The sequence below is a fragment of the Squalius cephalus genome (assembly GCF_949319135.1).
Source record: "Squalius cephalus genome assembly, chromosome: 1".
NCBI classification, from domain to species: Eukaryota; Metazoa; Chordata; class Actinopteri; order Cypriniformes; family Leuciscidae; genus Squalius; species Squalius cephalus.
The window spans coordinates 24,569,935-24,595,355 of NC_137122.1; the positions used below are offsets into that span (position 1 = coordinate 24,569,935).

The 25,421-nt window shown below is 38.6% G+C and overlaps 1 protein-coding gene across 1 annotated transcript; it reads right to left on the reverse strand.

Annotated features, from left to right (window-relative positions):
• Positions 1–205: 205 nt before the first annotated feature.
• Positions 206–23,673, reverse strand: foxk2b (forkhead box K2b). The gene is made up of 9 exons (XM_079869227.1): positions 23,244–23,673; positions 10,477–10,668; positions 8,559–8,703; positions 7,465–7,611; positions 6,500–6,693; positions 3,708–3,907; positions 2,638–2,883; positions 2,339–2,551; positions 206–1,718 (listed from the first exon to the last, which is right to left on the reverse strand). Exons 1-9 carry the CDS (start codon positions 23,525–23,527, stop codon positions 1,516–1,518), a joined length of 1,824 nt encoding a protein of 607 aa, XP_079725353.1. The 5' UTR covers positions 23,528–23,673; the 3' UTR covers positions 206–1,515.
• Between the last annotated feature and the right edge of the window lie 1,748 nt (positions 23,674–25,421).

Genomic DNA, 25,421 nt, shown 5'->3' on the forward strand with positions numbered 1-25,421 from the left:
CATTAAGCAGACACAATCGGCCTACACCAATACAGCCTAAAAACAAAAGGGAACAAAACAGAAAGAAAACAGGGGGGAAAAGTAAACAAAAGGAGTCTAATCAAGCAGATCTGGTCTGATTCAAAGCAGTTTCTTGTGTTTTTTTCTTCTTCTGGATTACGTTTAAATCGCCGGATCAGGTAGGTTTGTCTAGTCCGTTACATGCAAGCTGGATGAAAACAGTTCAACTACACATGGAAATGACACGTCCGCTCGAGCATCTGTGCATGTATGAAAATATGTCAGTGTAACAAAGCCGGTTTTGCTCAGATTTAAAAATAAACAAAGGAAAAACATAGGAAGGAAATACTCCATTAATACATTTTTCTCCATCTTAGAAAAGAAACTACGCTTAGTTTCACAGAGCAGAAAAGAGACAGGCGTCCCACGTCCTCTTCTGCTCGTATGCTGCTGCTTATATATATCGTTATTGTTATTATTACTTTTTAAAACGTCTCTATAAATGAAAACACACCCAGATCCTACGCTCCACGTATGAACGACAAAATACTGCATATTATCCACTACGACAATTGCAGGGGATTGTGGGGGATGCTGTCAGGCTAGCTGCCGAAAGTTTAGGAATATGTGATGTGTTTCGGAATATTTTGATCCCTTTGGCTGAAGACAGTCTCCACATACAGCCCTAGTATGCACTATTTAAAAAAAAAAAAAAAAAAAAAAAAAAAAAACCCTTCAACCTATTTGTGGTTCATGGTGTGTAATTCCATTCCAGGACATCCTCTTGGCTTTTCCCCCTCCACAATCGGAATGCCAAACTTTGGAATGTTGGATGGAAGCCCGTGTTCCGCTGTCAGAGATCCAAATTCCACAAGCGGGAGTTCTGGAATTCTCAGTCTACTGTGAACAACACAAGGGTTCCGGAGGTTCTAGAATCTTTCGGGTTCCGGCGGTCCAGAGAGGATCAACATCTGCACATCCGGAGGGCATCGCACGTCGCAAAACATCCGGGAAAGAATGCATTTTTTTTCCTTTTTTTTTTTTTAAAGATGCTTCCAATTTTGGCCGCGAGACGCTAAACATCACCGTGACCCCCAAGAGCAGAATCCAAGCCAATCAAACGCCTCCGATCGGACAACACCTGCAGGGTCTGTGAAAGTCTGTAATAAAATGCCCAGTTACGGACCAGATGGCAGTTGCTCTTGTGTTTCGGGGTGCGAGTTCTTGTTCAGTCAGGCTCGAGTCATAAAACGGAAAACGGGCAGCTGGTTGCTGCGAAAAAAACTAAACATATTACAACAGTAACGGACGCTATTTTACGCGTTTGGTTTTCTTTTTTTGACGTTAGAATTTATTTTTGCTTCACTTGAAAAGGTTAACAGCGGTTGTCCAGCCTGAAAGCCTTCAGTTTTGGCACCATGAGCTGGATGGAAGAGAAACCGTGATGAGAGGAAAAGAAAAAGGAAAAAATGGAAAACAGAAGTAGGGAAAGTGGTGGTGGTGGTTAATGGGTGACTAGTTGTGGTTGCCGTGCTGGTTGGTGGAGTCTGTGTCCGCGGCGGTCCCGTTCGGGTCAGAGGTGATTTTCTGTTCTTCGTCCTCGGTTTTCAATCGTTTGCTCTCCGGCGGCTCGCTCGCTTTTTCACCGTTCTGCCTCTTCGTGGGGAGAGAGGCGGACGCCGAGGCGTGAGCGGCCAACATGTGTAACGGACTCGACACTGAAGACAAACAGAAAGAGACATTTAACATAAGATTGTCTCTCCCCAAGTCTTAAAGTGCAAACAGTAATAAATAAAAATGTGTATGTGTGAAGGTAAACAACAAAAAACAACAAAGAGACAATTTTTGTATTTAAAGTCCCCCTGTGGTGAAAATCAAGCTTTTAATGTTGTTTATGTGTCTATGTGGTGTTTTTAATGCTTTAAGACAAACCATGTGTAAATTCATAAGTCGACACCATTGCTGAGTATTTTCTCCTTAAAACTGCAGTGAACCAAAGACACGGGTTGAAATCGCTGGTGTTTCTGACGTCACAAACTACCTTGTAACCAATCAGATCAACGTGTGATTGTCAACGAGTGGATCTCTGAGCTGCTGTGAGTGAGTGGAGGCGGGGCTCATTTGCATATTCATAGAACCACGTATACTAAATGAGGCAAGGGTGTAGAGTTACAGTCAAGCTATTTTAAGGCATGAAGACAAAAAAACGCTTAAATGTGTCATTTCGGTGATCAAAGAAGAGTTTTAAGTGATCAAATTATTGACTGCAGGGGGACTTTAAATTCCACTGTTCTGTAATAATATCCTTCCTCTGATTACATCATTAATAACGGAATACCTGAGTTAGCCTGGCTCTGTATTGCCGTGGCAATAGGCATTACATGAGTGCCATTTTGGGTGATGGCTTTGATTGGCAGTTGGTGCTGACCCAATGGGGCTTGTTGCACTATGGTAACTGTTTGAAGGGGCGTGGCTCCGGCGCTGCTCTGAATGATCCTATTGGCTGAGCCTATGGAGTCGTGAGTGATGCCAGGAACCGACTCTACCTTGACTAAAGAGAGACAGAACACATGTTTGTTACTAACGTTATCTGAAGAAATTAAAACCAGTTCATGTTCCTTGACCAGAGCTCGTCACCTTTGACCTCCTCGTACTCCCCGTTCTCCAGCGGCTCTGGTTTGATGGCGTTCTGCAGGTTGGCTCCGCTCAGGGCACTGACGGTCATCGCCGGGATCTGGTGGACCACGTGCACCGTCTGCATCAGCGGCTGCGCACACGTGGAGGACGTGACGGGGGTGGCCAGCGCGTACGTCACGGGCTTCATCGACTGAGTCAACGGGCGCTGGACCGCGATCAGGACCGGCTGGGTGGTGATGGGAGACACTGAGAGAGAGAGAGAGAGAGAGAAAACATGCACACGCTCAGTGATCTTATGTCAACAGATATATACTACTGATGCACAGATTCTGACTGGTACCAGTAACAGGTTGTTATGGTTGTTAAGGCTGAATAACAAAACATAAATAAATATTAAAAGACAAAGAGAAGTCCAGATTCTCACAGATACAGATGAAAACTCTGTGATTATTAGTTATTTATATGAAAACAAAGTGTCTATTTATGTTAAGGCTCATAAAACAAACAATTAGTAGTCTACAATTTCACTGTAAACAAACAAGATTGATGCACAAATTCTGACTGATACGGATGAAAACTGCGCATTTATTATTTATTATTATTTACATGAAAACAAAGTGTTTATTATTTATGTTAAGGCTCATAATAAAACAAACAAACAAATAATTAGTAGTCTACAATTTCACTGTAAACTAATACACAATATTGAAGCACAGAGTCTGACTGATACTGGTAAGCAGTGATTATCTAATAACATAATTATAAAATTAAAATAAATCAAAAATAAAAGAGTAGTTGATAATATAATAGCATCTAAATCAGACAAATACAGATAATACTAACAAAAAAATTAAATTAAATTAAGACATAAGCATTGTAATTTTACTATTGTAAACTAAAAAAAATGATATACTTATGAAATTTATACACTTTCTTTTTTTTAACTGCTGTAAACGCTTTGAAGCCAAGCAAAAATTCTAATGTCAACAGTTGAACGATAACCAAGTTCATGAATTTCTGAGCCTAAAAGATCAGCCCAAGTGAATGTTTGTTAATCTATGATGGAGTACCTGAGGTGTTCTGGGTAAAACGGGCCTCCTGAATCACGGCTAGTTTGGGTTGGACGGCAGCAGCAGGAGGGGGCGGAGCCGAGGCGGGCTCGGGCTCCATGGGAACCGGTGAGCCTTCGCGTGATAGGCTGTCGGGAGTCTGGACTCCGCTGGAGTGGGCGGAGAGAACGCCCGCGTGATTGGGCGACGCCGGGGCGCTCCTGTCATCAAACACCAACACATCAGAACACATTTCACATACACTACCACCCTTCAGAAAGATTTTTTTTATTCAAAAGTAACTAATATTCAACCAGGAAATCATCAAATGTCGATGATATCGATGATACATTCGCTGAATGCAAAGTCATTCATAATGTTACAAATGATTTCTATGTCAAATAAATGCTGTTCTTTCAAACTTTTTATTCATCAAAGAATCCTGAAAAAAAGGTTTCTACAAGAATATATTAATCAGCACAACTGGTTTTCAAAACTGATAATAATCAGAAATGTTTCTTGATCATCAAATCATCATGTTAGAATGATTTCTGAAGGCTCATGTGACACTGAAGACTGGAGTAATGATGCTGAAAATACAGCTTTGATCACAGGAATAAAATACAGTTTAACACATAGAGAAGAGCTATTTTAAATTGTAATCATTAGGGGTGGGCGGTATGACCAAAATTCTGTTTCACGGTATGACTAATTTTATTTCACGGTAACGGTATATTTCACGATATAGTTATTTATTTATGTAGTTATTCTCGAAAAATCGTCAAAAAGGGCTTTGTATAATAAATAATCCCAAATACTTTAGAAATGAAAAGTACTTTGTTTGAATTTTCTTTTTCTTTTATTTGGTAAATTATTTCTTTGGTAAACTATTTTTAATAGCTAAATACTCTCATCAACTTTTAGATGAACTGCCCCCAACTGATTGATATTAAATACAACATAGGTGCAATTCAACTTTAAATAAAGTGTTGCTGAATAATTTTTCAATCTCATGTTATTGCTTTACTTCATCAATCAGTTTATAATATCTGAATATTTTATATTGAACTATTCTATTCATAATAAATTAGTCACTTCCTTTTAATTTGGTAGGATATTAGTAGATACTAGTTATGTTTAAATGTTTTCCCCGGTACATTTTTGCCATGTCTGCTTTTAAAGGGCTTGTTTTGTTCTTTTTGTGATATCTGGCAACCCGAGGTTCAGAAGTGTCAAGTTCAACAAGTTCATAAGTGACTGGAGAACAGCAGTATAAAAACCGAACAGCAGCTACTGTTACTAGTGTTGACTAAGTAGTGTGCAAATTATACACACCTTGTAACTGCGTCATTATTTTACATAGCCCGTGAACACCGACACATCGCGCTCCCTCTCGCGCTCCCGTCTTTTGCATCAGTAAAATGCGATCGGTTAATTTGAGTGACAAGTTCTAATCACGCATTGAATCAAAGGAAGATTTTATCAGCTGTTTCAGTGGCCAATTGTTTGGAGTTAGAAATATATAACTCGCGCTGCATATTTAGTAATTTTGCCTCAGATACAGGATGATACATTCGCTTTAACAAGCAGGTTGTTCATCACCACGGCAACCGCTCGGGCGTCATGCTGAATGCGAGTTTCGTGTTTAAAAAGTAACTATACATAAGAGACAGAAAGATGTCATGCAGTTAACTATACATTATTTAATGTTATTTCTATTCGTTACGATATTGATATACGAACTGTTGAATTGTCAAGTAAGCTTCATGGTTTCCCCGTTGCGATCGTGCACTCCTCTGTAGCCTACGGGTCCTGCACTGGTCTAGTTGACTGCTGCGCCTTTTCCCCCGAAATATCACGTTAACAACAACCCTTTAGAAAACGTAATTCGCTTGTGGATCCTCTTGATCTACTTTCTCCATGTTTCTTTGACAAATCGCAGTGTCTCAGTCTCTCGCACGCTGCATGTGAGTTAACCACGCCCACTTATTTACATGTCGCGGTATCACGGAATGAAAAAATCTGTTACGGTTGACATTTTCTACCGCGGTAACGATATATACCGTCATACCGCCCAGCCCTAGTAATAATATTTCACATCATTACTGATTTGACTGTATTTTTGATCAAATAAATGCAGCCTTGCTGATCAGAAGAGACTTCTTTCAGAAACATTTTAAAAAATCTTACCGACCCCAACCTTTTAAACAGTTGTGTCTAATGCAACATTTAAGATAATCATAACTAGTGCTGTGACAAAAGTATAGATTTAGCGACGTTTACAAGCAAAAATACTCGGCATGCAAATTAATCCACTAATATTTTGATACTTGATTTTAATCTCCATTTCCGTTTTTTTTTTCTACTCCTTTTCTCTTTATTTTCTTTTTATTGATTTCTTTTTATTGTATTGTAAAGCACTTTGGTTGTTAAACTTGTGCTCTATAAATAAAACTTAACTTGACTAATAGATAGATAGATAAATAGTTTTATTTAATGCCATGTCAGCATCTAAGGCTATTTTAATGGCAAAAATTCAATTACAAAAATGCAAATACCATATTAATACAATAAAACCAAGCAAACAAACACAACAAATCATATGATATATTATATTATACGACTTGACAAATAGTTAATCTGCTAATATTTTGATACTTTTGATTTGTATCTCCATTTCCTTTTCTTTTTATTGATTTCTTTTTATTGTATTGTAAAGCACTTTGGTTGTGTTCAACTTGTGCTCTATAAATAAAACGACTAATATTTTCGAGTTATGTGAAATGGCATGTGATAAAGGTTAGTGTTGGGACCTGGACGAGAGGGGTCCCAGCGGGGTCCTGAAGCAGGGGACGCCCCGCGGCCTGCGTTTCCTGAAGGCCTGCTCCACCAGCTTGCTCTCGGACGACGGGTCGATCCTCCAGAACGAACCCTTGCCCGGCTCCTCCTGAGAGCGCGGGACTTTGATGAAGTACCGATTCAGGGACAGGTTGTGACGAATCGAGTTCTGAGACAGAGAAATTTATTCATAATGTCAACTGAAATCCTCATCCAGTATGACTGTAAAATGATACAGTCAAACCAAATGTTTATTCAGACTCCTTCAACATTTCTCACATTATCAGTTTATTCGCTATAGTTTAGAAAATGGTAATAAAATATGACAAGAACTCAGAGTTATTAAATCAGTTGATATTTCACTGGTCTCACAAATTAATTATGTTGAACATCTGTCAGCTGTTAAATTTAAGTACACAATTAGATAATACCAATTTAACTCAACCAATTACCAAGCAATGCTTCATTTTGTTCAGACTGTGCTGTAAGAAGGTCGCATTAGCAATTAAAGAAAAAAACACTTCAGCAAAACATGGTCAGGTCAAAGTGTCCCAAATTTTTATACATTTTACTGGTAGTCACTGTATGAGGAATTTTGGGTATAATGTGTCAGTTTACTTTATTTTGCTATCCTCACTTACATAAATGAACTAAGGTGTCCTGCAACCACTAGTTAAAAAAACCTTTTTGGCTTGACTATATATTACACACAAAGAGAGTAACAGAGCATCTACTTAAAAATCCAACAAACTTAAACTCAACAGTCATGGAGCGCCTAAAATGCTTTATGTTTTCTAGATATTGTTGATGATTGACTGTAAGCCTGTGTGAACAGCCTCATCTCTGGTTGATCTGGTGTGTGTGTGTGTGTGTGTGTGTGTGTGTGTGTGTGTGTGTGTGTGTGTGTGTGTGTGTGTGTGTGTGTGTGTGTGTCACTGACCTGCCAGCCCTTGTCTGCCGTCCTGTAGTACGGGTAGTTCTTGGTGATGTGTGTGTAGATGCCGTTTAGTGTTAACTGCTTGTCCTGCGCCATCGTGATCGCCTGCACGATCAACTGAGCGTACGAGTACGGGGGCTTGGAGTCATCCTGAAGAGAGAAAGAGAGATTTCACCTTAACCACGAACTAAAGATCATTTAGAATAGATGGACAATTTTCTCCAGGTATTATATCATCACCCGTCAAAAGTTGGAAGTAATTATGATCTGTTTTTGAAATAAGTCTCTTCTGCTCAGCAAGGCTGCGTTTATTTGATCAACAGTACAGTGAAAACTGTAATATTGTAAAATATTATTACAATTTAAAATGACTGTTTTCTATGTGAATGTGATAAAATGTTATTTATTCCTGTGATGAAAGCTGAATTTTCAGCATCATTACTCCAGTGTCACATGATGATTTGATGCTCAAGAAACATTTGTGATTATTATCAGTGTTGTGCTGCTTCATATTTTGTTAAAAGATGCTTTCTCTTTTTGTGTTCTGTGTGACATTAAAGCACATTGGTCAACTTGTGTTGTTTCAATTGTGCTATATAAATCAAGTGGCTATTGCTATGATACATTTCTTTCAGAAAAATTCACTGAACAGAGTTAAAAAAACAAACAATTTATTTGAAATAGAAATCTTTTGAATTTAATACATCCTTTCTGGATAAAAGCATTAATTGTTATTGTTTTATTTATTTTTTAATCTTCCTTACGCCTCACTAACGTTAACTTTTGAATTGTATAATTTTTTCCACAAAAATATGAAGCAGTACAACTGTTTTCAACATTGATAATGATCAGAAATGTTATCATTATCAGAAATAATGATCAAATAATGATGCTGAAAATTCAGCTTTGATCACAGGAATAAATTACATTTTAACATATAATCACATAGAAAACACTTATTTCAAATAGTAATAATATTTCACAATATTACTGTTAACATCATAATTTACATACAAATAAATGCAGCCTTGGGGAAAAAAAATCATAATTTTTCCAAACTTTCGTCCGGTAGTGACGTTTATCCTGAGATTTGGCACCTTTGGACTGTCTCCTTCTGACGCCTCTTTGTCGTTCTCGGACTGAGAGTTATCATTCATGAGCTGCAGGTCAGGCACGATTCGGCCCAGCCTGTAGCCGGACGATCCCGCACCCCGCGGACTGGACGGGCACGAGTTAGCAGCGCTGAGGGACACACACGACACACAAAATGCATTACCATACTGTACACACACCAAAATCATTTAGTAAAACGGGCCGATGGAAACAGATGGAACGCAGGGAAGGAGGAGGTTTCATTTTCCCTGCAGAACAGGAAACTGCCTCATTTATGTGGGAGCCAAACTCAATTAAATCACTCAAATCAGAAGTGGCTCATAAAGGACACGCAGCTGCAGACACAATTCAAACGCAGTCACTCAAAAACCACCAAACCCGATGAGGCACGAACTCCAACGTTTCAGTTTAAACTCGCCTTGAAGCTTCATAGATCAGAAAAACTTTCATATGATTCTGCTTTATATATTATATCTCATCTTTCAATAAGTGTTTTCATTAACTAAAACTATTAAATTAAATGATATAAAAAAAAAGTTAAATGTTTTCTGAAATGAAATATTTGTAAAAAAAAAATCAGTTTGTTGCTAAGGCAACATTTCTTTTTAGTTTAGTTAAAGTGTAATATGTATAAAATATGTATAATTTTGGTGAAAATCGGACAAATGGTCTAGGAGGAGTTAGAAAAAGTAGGTTTTAAAAGAAAATAAAGATGGGATAACCCAAGGGAATCAAAACACAGCAGCCTGTATTCTCAGGTCATGATTGTGATGACATGTACCAGGTTTGGTCTGAATACGATAAAAGCGTAGTGGAGATACAGCCTTGCGTCTGTTTTCGCAAGTGCTACGTAAAATTAGTTTGCGCGGTATTTGAGATTGGTTTGACAAATCAACTTGAATTCTGATCTGGTTAAATTTTCGTGAAAATTGGAGCAACCATCTAGGACGAGTTCAAAAAAGTATGTTTTTCAAAAAATTCAAAATGGCGGAAACATTTTCATGACGGAAATGACTCAGAATTTAGAATCTAGCCGTTAATGTTCAAAAGTTATTAGCATAAACATGAGTGAAACTTTGGACAGTTGGTGGCGCTAGAGGGGTTGAGTTAGAGACTCCAAATTTGCGAAGGTGACCGTTCAGACTGTCCTCTATCAGTGTGCCAAATTTCATAACTTTCCCGCAAGCGGTTCTATGGGCTGCCATAGACTTCCAGAATGGAAGAAGAATAACAATAAGAACGCCAACGATTTCACGAGGTGCCTACGCACTTTCAGTGCTTGGCCCCTAATAACTCAAAATATTCTCAGGTTCACGTTGACAATAAAATAATACAAATATTGTGTATAATTTTGTTATATTTTTTAGGGATGCACCAATATGAACATTTTGGCTGATACCAATAACCGATAATTCTTTATATTTGAAAGCCGATATATTGGATGACAAATCTAAAAAAAAATTTAATATCATTTTTGAGAGCCGATTACAAAAACAAGTCTCTCCATTAAACTCCACTTCACAAGCACACAGCTATAATATTCTCATAATTTTATGTAGCCTTTATGACAGACTTGCGCCACACATGTTGCACATAACTGTATTTTCCTTTTTTGAAGTGATTCCAATCACATTTCAAGAAATTCAAAACCATCATGGCGAACAGTGCGCATCTGAAGTGTGTCAGCTAAAGGAAATAATACATTATTTATTGTCTTTAATATATCAGACACATGTTCTTATAGGGCCGATAATGATATATCGACCGATGCCGATATGGTGGTCGATATATTGTGCATCCCTAAAATTTTCCATAAATCGCTCAGCCTTAAACCTGATGGTGTGTGCGTGTGTGTACCTGATGGTGTGTGTGTGTGTGTGTGTGTGTTTGGTGTGTGAGTACCTGATGGTGCCAGTGGGCGAGGGCAAGGGGCTCATGAGGTGAGCGATGTTATCGGGAATGTTGATGGTTAAAGGGGAGATCTGTGGCTGAACCGCTTTAACCGGAGACTCCGGTTCCCTCTTCTCACGCTTGACGCTCGCCAGTGCCGTGAACGTGATTTTGATGTTCGTACTGGGGAACCGAAACGTGCACCTGAGAAAGAGAGAGAAAGACAATTATCAACTAAAGAGATGTAATCCTCATGGATCAAACAAGCATCAACATGAACCATCATACCAAGCCAAAACAAAGATTCACGCTTCCAAAAACACATGGGTGGAGCGTTTACAGTGGAAAGCAGGGCGTTTAACATCTGAAGAGGGTCTGAAGTGACAATATTCATTTACGTGAGATTGTTTATAACAATTAACGCATAAAAACAGCTCGCGTTTCATAAATGAGGTCCAGCGAACAAGCTCCTGTAGGAATATTAAAGTTGTTTACATGCAAAACGAGACCACAGAAACAGGCAAATCTCTAGGTGTGTCCATCTCTGCTTGATAAAAGAGCAGTTCACGGTGTTTATGTTTATATGACCTTATGTGCAGTCGGCTTAATAAGTGTAATCGGTGTAAGATTATTAGATGCATGTAAACACCCTCGATGTGTTTCAGACACAGGTTTTCTTATGACCAAGATGACTGTGGTAATAAAGCTCAGGAGTATAAGTGGATCTCCAAGCGATGCTAAAATTAACCGCCCCTTGATGAACTAATATTCAGTCTCAACACTAACAGCCCCAGGAGTAAACAAGTCACCTCATCCATGAAAACATGGCACGGCTCACACAGAAACCAGTTATTTTAGCTTTGCAAATCACAATGCACAATAAAAACACATCATCACAATTCTCCCCAAATGAATGCGATTGAAAAAAACCTAAGTTAATTATACTTTTCACTTATCTGCACCAAAATAGCAATAAACAGCAATATTAAACAGCAATATTTGCAATAATGTGAAAACAAATTTAATTAAAGTACGCTTCCAGTATTTCTCAATTAAGCGATTGTCGCTTCAAGCTGCTCAAAGTTATGACACGAAAAAGACTCACATCATTTTAATATCCTATAAACAACAACCTGTTTCACCCGAGAGGACAGAACGAAAAGAAAAGCACACAAGCGCCCCCTTGGAGGAGTTCGGAAACGATGCGCTACTTCTGATGGACAAGGGCCATTTCTCTCCTTTTCTTTTAGCGTCATGGTCCATATGGTTGGCAATGGGTGACGTGTTTTTGTGCCAAGCCTTGTACTAAACTTTGCGCCAGGCCCCTGAAGCCCTAGCACACACACACACCAAATCACACCCAGCGTCTTCAATTATCCCAGAATACAGCGGAAGACTATCCTGCTTATTCACTAACAAATGAAAGGAGGATTCAATCCTGCTCTCGTTCAGAAACAGAGACGGCATTGGTACATGTCTGGAATAAACGCAGCCCTGAGTTGAGTTACCACCAACATTAGGACGCCGCTTTACGGGAATTCAAAAAAGGTGCTGATCTGAAATAAGTTTCAACGTGAAGATAAATTCTTCAGGCTGCAAAATACTATTTGATGCTTGTGCTGTCTGATACTTTTTTTAAAAAATTTGTCAAACGAATTCATTTTGTTTGTATCTTTAACTAGTGTTTGCACATTATTTTTAGCTATCGTTCCTTAAAACACAGCACCAACAGTCCATTCTGCCATTGACAATCTAATTGGGGGAAAACAGCAACAAAAAAACGAACTAACATTTTACATGTCAAGTTAAACGCGTCCTTCTCTAATTGGGTGGGTTTTTTCTTAGTTTTGCAAACTTTGGCTTTTATTCTTTAGTTAACTACAATATTTTCATTACACTAAATGTTCAAATTAAGGTAATTTCATTTCATTAAATTGGTATTTTTCAGTAGATACAGGTTTTGAAATTGCTGTAACGCTTTACAATAATTTGTTAACATTAATGCATTAGCGACTATGACCTAAAAATGAACAATTTTCTAAATCATTTATTAACCTTGATTAATGTCAGTTACTAAAAATACAATTGGTCATCATTTATTCATGTTAGTTCATTAACCAAACGCTGAGATTAACTAAGATTAATAAATTCTATAGAAGTATTATTCATTGTTAGTGCATGTTAACTAACCAACGTTAACTAATGAAACAGTGTTTGTTACCAAACCTGCAATCTCTGCAGAAGGCGAATCTGTACTTGATTAGACTGAAGGAAATATGTGGCACAAACTACAATAAATAATTTACTTATAAACAAAAAAGCAACATTTTCCACATCCAGCAAGACAAATGATAAGAATAATACCACATGATCTGACAGATAAACTCTGGTCCTTCTGATTTCTTCTACAGTCGAACACATCGGCGCTGTGATTTCTCACGTGTCGGTTTATTCAGATCCGCACCGGTCATGAACGAGCAGCTTGTGACGCTTTATCAACAACATCTGCGGGACATTTCTGCAGTAATGAGTCCATTCCTTCAACTCATGTTGTTGAAAACAGGATTCTTTCTCTTCGAACAATAGTTTGATGTCAGTAATTTACAGAAATTCCTCTCCAGTCTAACCACAACATTCACTGAAACTACAACAAAAAAAAAAAAAAGTAAAAAAATAATGCAGAAATATTCATGATTAAGACATCACAATCATGTTAATAAGCTGCAATGACCAACATCATTTACATAAACACTCAGTATATTGTTAACTGAAACTATTAAAAACATTTGTTTATTGAAATTAAACTTGAATATAGATGAAAAATTTAACGAAAATGTTTCCTTGGCAACTAACTGAAATAAGTGCAAGTTAAAGCACTAAAAATTACTAACTGGAAATAATGAAAACTGAACTAAAAGCTAAAATAAAAATAATTAAACCTAAATGGCAATGTTTAAAAAGAACAAAAACGACTAAAAATGAAAACAAAAATATATATATTACAATAAAAGCGGATTTAAAATATGAATACCTACAACTGTGTATAAATAATACTAATATAACAATGTGAATCATAACATTTACAAACACAAGACTTGGAAAATGAGCATGGAAAATGTTAATGAAAAACTAGAGTACAGCCGTTTTTAACAAGTATGTTTCAGAGAAGAAAATAACCAACCACTCTCATTTATCGACTCTTTCAATAAACCTTCATTAATCTTTGCCAGTTGCTTTTGTCAGATATCTAACAATCGTTTTGTTGATGCAAATTTAATTAAGTATTCAGGATAAAATCTTAACTGTGTTTCTGCTCCAAGCAGCCATTTCAAGCACAATTCAGTCATGGCAACTACGAGGGGCTCTTTAAAACAGGAATGTTGGGATCCCAACCCCTCACATTCCTCCCTGTGGGTGGTGTGTGTGTGTGTGTGTGTGTGTGTGTGTGTTCTGAACAGACTTGTTCCCGCATATCTCCTTGCGTCTCTCCCACGAAACCGAAAAACCCTCAAAGATTCTACAAAAACACACTACCGATCTCACACAGGAAGCATGGTTTGCTAAAATACCCCAAACTTTGGTGTGTTTTTCTTGTTAACATTCAAACAAATGATGACTGAAAAGAAAAAGTGTGATTTAAGCACTCAATCTTAGGCCCTGTTTACACCTGGTATTAAAGGGATAGTTCACCCAAAAACGAAAATTAGCCCATGATTTACTCACCCTGAAGCCATCCTAGGTGTATATGGCTTTCTTCTTTCAGATGAATACAATCAGAGTTGTATTAAAAAAAATGTCCTGGCTCTTCCAAGCTTTATAATGGCAGTGAATGGGTGTATGCCTTTGGAACATTAAAGTGCATCTATTCATGATTAAAGTGCTCCAGACGGCTCTGCGGGGGTTAATGAAGGCCTTCTAAAGTGAAGCGATGCGTTTGTGTATAAAAATCCATATTTAAAACTTTATCGACTAAAGTAACAAGCTTCCAGCAGACGGCCGTACGCATAGATTTACGCCAAACGAGTAACACTTGTACTTGACTGACGCACAATGTAAATGACAGCAATTGATGCTTCTCGCGGTTAAAACAAACAGTTTACACCTGGTGTTTTAATGCGTCTCTTTAGTCCACTTTCAACCACTTCTGTCCTGATTTCTTCGAGGAGAGGGTCTATGTGCGGGTAAATGTATGCATTTTTCAGATCTTTCGATCTAATGGACAAAATAAGCTCACACAATTTACATATGAACACAACCGGAGACGACGGGAAAACATACGGAGAGCAGCAGCTTTAAGACCAGCCGAACGCTGTGAGTGTGTGTTAGAAATCAGGAATGAAGAGAGAACATTGTGATTGGTATGTTTTTCATCTTCAAACCAAATTTGGGTCTCCAGCCGACAGTTTAAATCCCGTCTTGCTAGAGCGTTTCCCATAATGTTTACGCATTAGTTCGGTAGACGGAGAGATGGTCTTTTGTGGGGGTTCTTGCAGGTTTCAGTAAGTCAAATTTAAGACCTTTTTAAGACATTTTAAGACCATAAAGATTGAAATTTAAGACCTACACGACTCATTACCAAAAAAAAATATTCAAATCAAAAAAATTCTGAAAAAAATAATTTTATTTCAATGAATTCAGTCATCAAAACAATTATCACGGTTATCACAGAATCCTGTTCAAAAAGAACTACACAATGAAATCAATTCACCAAGTTTTATGTCAAAAACCAGCAAATAACAAATAAAATTGCTAATAAAATTAGCATCAATATGCACTTTTTGTTTACATAAACATTAAAATAATACCATTAAAAATGATGGCCAGATTTTAAAAGAGTGTCTTGCAACATGTTATATACTAACATGTACAAGTTCAAATGAAGTTGTGACAACAAAGGCTTTATAAAAAGATAAACCTCACATATTTCAGCCTTTAAATCATTTTTTTTTATAAAAAGAATGAGTCAAAAATGATAAATTACAGACATTTACAATGCACTTTAGCTTATCTTTTATTATCAATAGTAAAATTCAGTCCGATTTTCCAGTGGCGTCTGTCGTTGCTATGCAACCATGCACTGCGCTCTCCACAACGACAAAGACGTTTTAGTAGCTAATGGATTTCCACCAAAAAACGCTAGCTCTGCTACAAGTTTTATTTACGGAGAATAGAAAAACACCCGTAGTGTTTTTCATGTGTTTTCATCTTTCATGTTGACTGAGCTTTCAATGTTGTTACAAAAAGGGTGAAGGTGATTGGTTGGTTCTTGTCACATGACCTGCGGTGCGCTTGAGGCATTCTGAAAAGTTGAGATTTTTTCATCTCGCTGCGCCTGGAAAAAATGAGCGTGTCGCTTCAATTATGAGTGCGCTTGCCTTTGGTAAAACAGCAAAAAAGTGTTGGCCCTAACTAATGACACAGAATGTATTTGACTATGGTGGGAGAGTTCGTCCTCCCCAGTCTGCACCGCTCAACATTTAAAGCAGAGGAATCACGCCAAAACTTACACTCTTTACAAACTGGGTTTAGCAACACCAAAACACAGTTGGTGCAACTTGTCTAGTTTTTGTCGAGTATGTATCAAAATAAACCCCCCAGGTTTTTTTTTTTTTTGCAAGTACACTAAGGAACAACAGATACTTGTCATAACAACTATAAATCTATTTTAATTAAATAATTTCATTGGCAGTGTGAAATATTTGGGCATGTTAAGCTTCAAGAGTGTAAGATCCTCACAACAGCTACAGAAGAGAGCAAGAAGTGAGTTAGTGGAGTCTAAAACTAGATCACGTCATCAGCTGGGGTGTATATGCTCAAAGATGGACCAAAGCAAACCCTAATGACTTCCAGACAGAAACAATCCCATTCCCAGTGACTCACTGTCTTACAACACTATAACAGATATTAAAGCTTGACTCACTCCTCCGGTGGTAAAGTCCTGTCTAGAGCCATGACAGTAAACCAAGATGTAGACACAGAGGGAAAGACTGGGACTAAACTATAAAATTAAGCCATGACTAACCTATAAAATAATATATAAAAAAAAAAACGTCATTAGAGATTAGTTTGGCATTTTTCAAATCTTAAAAGGTTAGTTCACCACCCGTAATACATTCGTTCATCTTCAAAACACTTTTTTTTTTTTTTTTTAAATGAAATCTAAGAGATTTCTGTCCCTCCATTGACAGGCTACGCAACTACCACTTTCCAGGTCCAGAAAGCTAGTAAAGACATCATTAAAGTAATCCAATGTGACTCCAGTGGTTTAACCCCAATTTTATTAAGCAATGCGAGTGGTTTGTTTGTACAAAAAAAACTGAATTTACCACTTTATTTACAAAATATAAATTTCCAACGCGCGATGCATGCGTGTTCTGTTGACGCGAGAGCAGATGTTGTTGCGTAAACGTGCATTGGAGACTTATATTTTGTAAATAAAGTGGTAAATTCTGTTTTGTACAAACTAAGCACTCGCATCACTTCATAATATGAGGTCTGAATGACACAAAGGGGTTTTGGCTGACAAAAATGTTTGTGCGCTAGAGAAATCTCTGATGGAGTGTCTGACAGACAAAACTCTTCTCGCTCTAAATCTTCCAGAGCTGCACGATTAATCGATAAAAGATCTCAATCTTATTCCTAAACGACAACGATTCGCCTGTGTCTATTAAAGCAGAACTTGGTAACTTTTTTAACTTAATAAAACTGTCTAGAAATCATTTGGATGGTTAAATAACCTGTTCTGGTGATATTGGTGACTTTCCCCGCTCCCCCAAGCGTTCCCAGGCGGAAAACTAACCTTGCAACTTGGGGACTACCGTCCCGGCAAGATAGAAATTGGAAGTCTCGTGAGAAGCGAGAACAAGAACGAGCGCAAAACACGAATTGCTTTACGGCAATTCGACATAAACACACACGCATGTATGATGTGTTACCAGATTACCCACCTCGGTAGACATAGCTCCACACGATACAGTTGGCTTGCTCCGATCATAAACACACATGAGCAGCGGTAGAGTGGGGGAGGAGGCCGCCGCAAGTGAGTTTTTACGACCGTGTTGTGAAATATACGTCCCCCCACAGCTGTAGGGGGAGCTCGTGGGGAAAACATGCAACAACAAAAGGGAAATCAGCGAAGAAGTGACTAGAGTTCGCTAGAGTTGCCGAGTTCTCCTTTAAACATTTAACGTGCATTTGAAAAAACAACACGAGTCAAACATCTTTCCAAACATGAGAAGCATTTATGAACCTCTTGTCCAACAACAGACAACATTTAATAACATGCATTTACTCCAAGCTCACTTCATAACTGTGAGATGATGGGCCTTCTTACACAGAATAAGGCAGTCGTGTATTTATAAGTCATGTTTAATCAAAGCGTTTCAATCTTCTGTTTATTCAGCTACAGCGATAGGGGTTTCCTGGAATTATGCTCATTATTGTACTTCTGCGGTGAGGCATATTTATCGTGTTTGCGTGAGAGCGCCCTCTGGCATTCAAATGGGGCAGTATTTACTACCGATCAGCCGCACTCCACTGACAAGCTGCGCATAAAATAATCACAGCCTTTGCTAAATCGCGTGTAGTTTTATTGCGATTAATTGTGCAGCCCTAGTTACATTCATATCACAAAAGAACTGGGAAAAAAAATTAAAGGAAATCACCTTTAGAAAGTAACATGGCACTTCAAATAAAGATTATATCGATTACATTGCTATGCCACCAGGAGGCGACAAGATACTGTTAGAAAATGTCTTTGAATCATTCATTCAAAAACGCTGATCCATCCAAGAATAAAACAAGTGAAGTATTCATGAGTGAGTCATTGAATCATTCATTCAAGAGATTCATTCAAAAACGCTGAATCATCCACTCATGAAACAAGTGAAGTATCTATGAGTCATTGAATCATTCAAAACTTTAAAAGACTGCAGAAATTAACATTCGGTCAGAACCTCTAGTAAATTACATGTTATTTTGTCTACCTAGTTGTCAAGTTGAGAATCGTGACCTCTGTTTGAAACAAAAAAATGTTTGATTCTCAATTTATCCAGCACTGTTCAGCTCTAACATCTTCACAGCGTAAACTCCCTCACAGAGGAGTTTCTGTTTCTGAGCAGAAGGTCAGTGGGTTCAGATTCAGTGTTTGGGTTTCTCTGGGTTCAACCGACCCCAGCAAGAGGTGCATTTATTTAGCATAGTCTTTTACGACACATCCCAAACCAATGACCTTCTCCTCACCTGACACCTCACTGCTGCTTCTGCACATAAAAACATCATAATAAATCAGAAACACTCTGGAAAAGACCCCCAGGATCGATGGACATATTAAACAGTGTTTGACCGGGGCATAGAGACAAGAATATGATGCTTTAAAACATTTCACCATGTTTGAATCCATTCCAAACAATAAAGACAAAAAAATAATGCTGAAAGAGCTCATGGTTTCTTGTCTAGGCCAGGTCATGACATGCGTGGAGATGTCAGCATCTCTTTGTGCTGACAGAGAGCCAATAGGAGCGAATCTCCACTAATTAAATGCTCTTTAGCTTCTTGATCAATATTGTGACTCAGAGCGTCTCTACCTCAAACGTGCTGTCCATTACAGTCCATACAAACCATCTGGACGTACTGCACGTCTCCGCGGGTGCGACGCATTGATTTCTTGATAATTAAAGTGTGGACGTGGCTCTGTCTCTAATCTTTAGAGAAGTGGCAGTGTAATTAGCAACAGCATCCAGCACGTATGGCGCGCTAACAGCTTTACAGACACACAAAACTGCTAAAGGACAAACATTTATAAACAACCCGTTTCAGTGCAGTCACCTATAAGTAAGCCATTATAAGTCAGTCCTCACTGCGCTAGCCACGTCTAGGTCATGCATTAACTGACAAAACATGCCTTGAATGCAATGCAAGTCACTTTGGATAAAAGCATCTGGCAAATGCATAAATGCAAGAAGGAAATATGCACATTTTCACTATACAAGGCCCTATGATTTCCGTGAAAAATGCAGATGGAAACACGAAATCCAGTCATAAAATGGTTCACGTCGTGTCTTTTGCGCGCTCAAGTTTGTTATTTTAAATGTAGACGATGTCTATTTGCAACATGTTTTGGAAGCGTTGATCATTGTAGCCACTAGCCAATCACAGACTTGTGTGTTGAACGTGTGAACACAATTGGCCAATCAGAGGTGTTTAAGAATCCGCTCAACAGCACTCGAAATGCTTAGTCGGAAAAGCTGGTGTCGTCACATTTTTAAAATGTTAAAGTATAAAAGTCAGTACCCTTTGACGACACTTTCCCAGGTTTATTTTAAGGAAGCAGCTGGTAAACACGGAGATGTTCCCAGGTTTAAATAAAAGAGGTTGGTAAATTTTGACATTTTGACAAACTTTTGACAATTATATAAAGCAAGTCGATAAGCAGTTAAATGTGTCAGTTTACACACAAAGAAAAGTTTAAACTTTTAAAAAGTAGAAGCATAACATGTTTAAATTAATTAAAATGTTCAATTTAATTTACAGACTGAAAAATGTGCTGTTTTCTAAAAGTTTGGACTTTAATAAAGAGAAAAAAACTGCACTTAACCTTTTCACAGGCATTTTGTTTTCATAGTTATAGACATATTGTGATGTATCGTTATAGGATTGTCTAGCAATATATTGATTATCGCAGAATTGCTGTATCGTGAGGTACCCTGTGATTCCCACCCCTATTGCACAGTAGAATGTACTTCGTTAAATTATAATATATAATATTAATAACACTAATACTGTTTATTTATTATTCCTTAAAAGATGTTTCATTTTTATTTAAACTTAATTTTGTACATAACAGTAAACCTTTGTTTTGCAACACTTTTCTTGCCATTAAAAATAAAAGGAATTGTTCAAATTTAATTTGCTTAGGCTACATTTTAGAATATTAAATGTTTGCATTCATCTGATTACCACATTATTTTGATAATAAATGTATATTAAACCATAAAAATTTTAATAGACACAAAAATTTCATAGGGCAATATTATCGTTAACATTTTATTAATTCATCTGATAAAACGTTATTTTTGATTATTAAAATTTAATTAAACCATTACAATGGAATCCAGAAACATTAAAACAAAAAAAAAACTAAATTTAGGGAGAGAAATAACAGATTTCATACCCTAGCTTTAAAGATAAATATTGGCTATAAAAAGCCTTATTTACATTTTCTGAAGCCGCATCAAGTCTGTCAGCACAAAGACATCAGAGAGTCTCTTTATAACTCAAACAAACATGCATGCCTCCATATTTAGAAAGCGCTAATCAGTCAAACTATATCAGCTCACTAACTTACTGCACTCTTAAAGTGACACCACGTATCAAGATGATCTAGAGTTGATATGCATTTTTAAACCTGTGCAGAATTCAACAGAAAGGTTTGTTGAAATGAGACGAGCTGAAAATGGCAGTGCATAAAATAGCTTTAAAGGCTGGCATTGTAGGGTGCAACAGATTTGTTGTTATATTGAGATATGTGGGTCATGTGTTAAAAAAAGCAAAGGGATAAGTGTGCACTACAGTCGTGCTTGACGCTGTGATTTGATGTCGTTCAAAAAGAGATACCTGAGATCTACAGAGCAAAACGATTCTGAAATACGCTGGCCAGCCGTGGGTGAGACTAAGTACAAATCAGACAATTCATTCAAAACAGATAAAGCACGATGATCACGATCCAAAGGTCGACTTCAGGATAATGTCAACACAACCAGATGTCCAACATCTTCTCAAGACAAACAAATAAGAAAATGCAAACATATGACAGCAAAACCTACCTAACTGACAGACGGGGCTTTTCTGAGATGCCAAAAAAAAAAAAAAAAAAATCCATTTGAGAAAGAGCCTTTGATGCTGTCAGGATCTAAACCCCTAGTTAACATCTAACCCTGTGAGTGTTTACTGTTTAAACTCCATCTCAGACAAAAACAACACTCATTCTTCCATGACACACAACACACATTTATTTATTTTGTGCACATTTCTGACAGGTGATATTAACATGTATATGCATTTGTTTAGAAGTGGTGTTTGAAATTCTAGTGAGCTGCCTACCTAGACAGCATTGCCTATCATGATACCCCAAATTGCTGCTTCACACACCTATGATGCCCCAAATTGCTGCTGAACACGCTTATGATGCCCCAAAATGCTGCTTCACATGCCTATGATGCCCCAAATTGCTGCTGCACACGCTTATGATGCCCCAAATTGCTGCTGAACACACTTATGATGCCCCAAAATGCTGCTTCACACACCTATGATGCCCCAAATTGCTGCTGAACACGCTTATGATGCCCCAAAATGCTGCTTCACATGCCTATGATGCCCCAAATTGCTGCTGCACACGCTTATGATGCCCCAAATTGCTGCTGAACACACTTATGATGCCCCAAAATGCTGCTTCACATGCCTATGATGCCCCAAATTGCTGCTGAACACGCTTATGATGCCCCAAAATGCTGCTTCACATGCCTATGATGCCCCAAATTGCTGCTGCACACGCCTATGATGCCCCAAATTGCTGCTGCACACACTTATAATGCCCCAAAATGCTGCTTCACACACCTATAATGCCCCAAAATGCTGCTGCACACACTTACAATGCCCCAAAATGCTGCTGCACACGCCTATGATGCCCCAAAATGCTGCTTCACACGCCTATGATGCCCCAAAATGCTGCTTCACACGCCTATGATGCCCCAAAATGCTGCTTCACATGCTTATGATGCCCCAAATTGCTGCTGCACACACTTATAATGCCCCAAAATGCTGCTGCACACGCCTATGATGCCCCAAATTTCTGCTGCACACACTTATAATGCCCCAAAATGCTGCTGCACACGCCTATGATGCCCCAAAATGCTGCTTCACACGCCTATGATGCCCCAAAATGCTGCTTCACACACCTATAATGCCCCAAAATGCTGCTTCACACGCCTATGATGCCCCAAAATGCTGCTTCACACACCTATAATGCCCCAAAATGCTGCTTCACATGCTTATGATGCCCCAAAATGCTGCTGCACACGCCTATGATGCCCCAAAATGCTGCTTCACATGTTTATGATGCCCCAAAATGCTGTTGCACACGCCTATGATGCCCCAAAATGCTGCTTCACATGTTTATGATGCCCCAAAATGCTGCTGCACACGCCTATGATGCCCCAAAATGCTGCATGCACACACCCTTGGATGTCCAAAAATGTTGCAAACACCTTTAACACCCCAAAATGCTGCAAGCCTGTATAATACCCTCCCCCAAAAAAATCTATATACACACAATTCACGCAAAAGTGCACGCATGTGATGCTCTTAATCTGTATCAGCATGTGTCCATGACACCCCAAACTTAATGCATGCATTTATGGTGAAGTAAGATGGGGTCTGCCATGCCCTCGTAAAAAAAAAATATATAAGCAGAATTGTTTTGGTGGCCCCAAAAATTCTGCATGATGCTCTAAAAACAATGAATCTGCTTCTCCACACAATGGCCAAAATGCTGCATGGACACATGAAGCGCGTGAACGCTGTCTAGTTAGGCAGCTCACTGGGGAATGAGACACAGCCCAGAGAGCCTCTGAAAGCGAAACGAAAATTTTGTGCGGCATAGGCACACTAGCACGTGCTCCCGGCGTTTCACCATAACAACAACAACAATAACATCGCCGAGGATGATGATGATGGTATGATAAGCACGATGAAGAATGATGAAGGTTATGATAATAACTCACATTCTCGGCAGCTGCAGGGGTGGCGCCCCCCGCCGCAGAAACACCCCGTCCACGAACACCCCGTTTTTCCCCAGACAGCGCAGATAAAACTCTCCTCCGCCCGGGCCCGAGCCAGTGTCCTCGGCCGCCGCGGTGAAGATCTCCAGGTGCCGGCGGGAGATGAAGCTCGAGTGGCCCATGCTCACGTCCACCGAACCCTGCGACGAGTTCCGACCCACCGTCACCGAGCGCTTCTTCATCACATACTCAAACTCACGACCCTCCAAACGAGCCACCGCTGCCATCTTTATCTTTCCGCACACGGAACGGGGCACGATATGAATATGAAGGGAAAATATGAAACGTTAAACGTGCCCGACCGGAGACACCAGCATCAGCAGCGGCGGCGACTCGACCCACCGCCGCGATACACCAGAGAGAAAGGGAAGGGGGGATTAGCCAATCAAAGCGCGCTGGAGGAGGGGGTTCTGTGATTGACGGGTGCGCCGACCAATTAGAGGCGCTCTAAGGAATGCGGTAATTCAATCGCAGCCAATGAGATAAAAAACATGGACGATTTGACGGATTGAAGGTCGGTTGCGCTGCGCCCCAACACGCATGTACGCGGAGAGTTGTAAACACTGGACTGGAGCTTTGTGTAAAGGACGTACGTGAAATGGTTTTATAACAAATAAATAAATAAATATTACAATAAGAAAGTATCGAATACAAATAAAATAGGGATTTATAGAATAAAATCAATATTTTAAATAAAAATAAAAGATTCTTGTAATAGAGTGACTATTTAATTTAATTGATTTTAAATGGTTATTTTTGTTTGTATTTGTCTTACTGTTATGTTCTCTCTCTCTCTCTCTCTCTCTCTCTGTGTGTGTGTGTGTGTGTGTGTGTGCCTATTAATGCTTTGGGAATATTTCACGTACATCAATTCTACTGATAAAAATACCTTTAAAGTAAAATTGTATTTTATACCAGGGTAATGGGCAGATTTTGAACATTTTAAACATGTTTAAAACATTTTAACAATGTTGCCAAAAAAAAATAAAAAAAAAAAATAAAAGAAATTTAGAATCTATAACTGTGGTTGAATATAATGAACTGAGGTTTTTAGCTCATCACCAATTTAACATATTCTAATAGGTCACAATTAATTAATATGTGACATGCGTTTTTTATAATCCGTCACTGATCTTCAATCAAATTTTTTTTTTATAATAATGTATCTTTATAAACTAAAAATAAAGTGTATGAGTGGGGGAAAAAAAAACCAAGTATTTATTTTCCTGTACATTTGAAAACAGAGTAACCCTAGAGCAGAATCCCACTGGAATCCACTCCGTGTTTTACGGCTCTCCACGTCTGCAGTCGCCGATTCCCCCACAATCCTCCGCGCCCGTCAGCGTGTGTGTTTTGAGTATGGAGGTCATGAAAACAAACGCGTTTTTTTGCCTCGTTTTAAGCGCGAAACCCCCCATTTTCCTTAAACTACACGTTGTACGACGTTCTATGCGTTCAGCAGACGTCATTTCCACGACGAAGTGCACGCGCACAGGGAGATGCGCGAGCATACGCGCGGAACATGTGCTCGAGCAGGGTGACGTCATCTCTTCCTGGTGTTTGTAAACAGTGCTCTATGGGTGTGACCCGCCCGGGCGCGTTCACGATCACACCCCGTTACACCCGAGAACGGCTCTGAGAGGAAGCACATGCTGCTTGTGGAACAATAGAGAATCTTGTCCTGCATAATCACTTTCACACGCACCACAACTGATTCACTTGTTTATTTCACAGTAGGAAGTATATAGTAGAACCATGCTTAAGATGGTATTTTTTTTCTTATGATATGATACAATGCTGCCTTTTTTACCCTGTTATTTGAGCACATAACATGATTCTTTACCCAGGGTTTCTGAAGGTTGTATGAAGGTAAATTTAAGACGTTTTAAAGACCTTTTTAAACCAAGTAAAGAAAATATAAGGAATAAACTGAATGGAAAAAAATATTATAAATAAGTAGCTTCTGGTTTCAACACCTCCACTCCCATCCACTAGAATATGCAAATAACTGTTACGTTTCCTTCGGATCACACTGTAAAAAAGTGCTGCTCTTCCTCAGTATTTCCAATGCAAACGCCTAAAGATTCCTAAATCAAGACGCATTTCATTGAGAAACAAAAT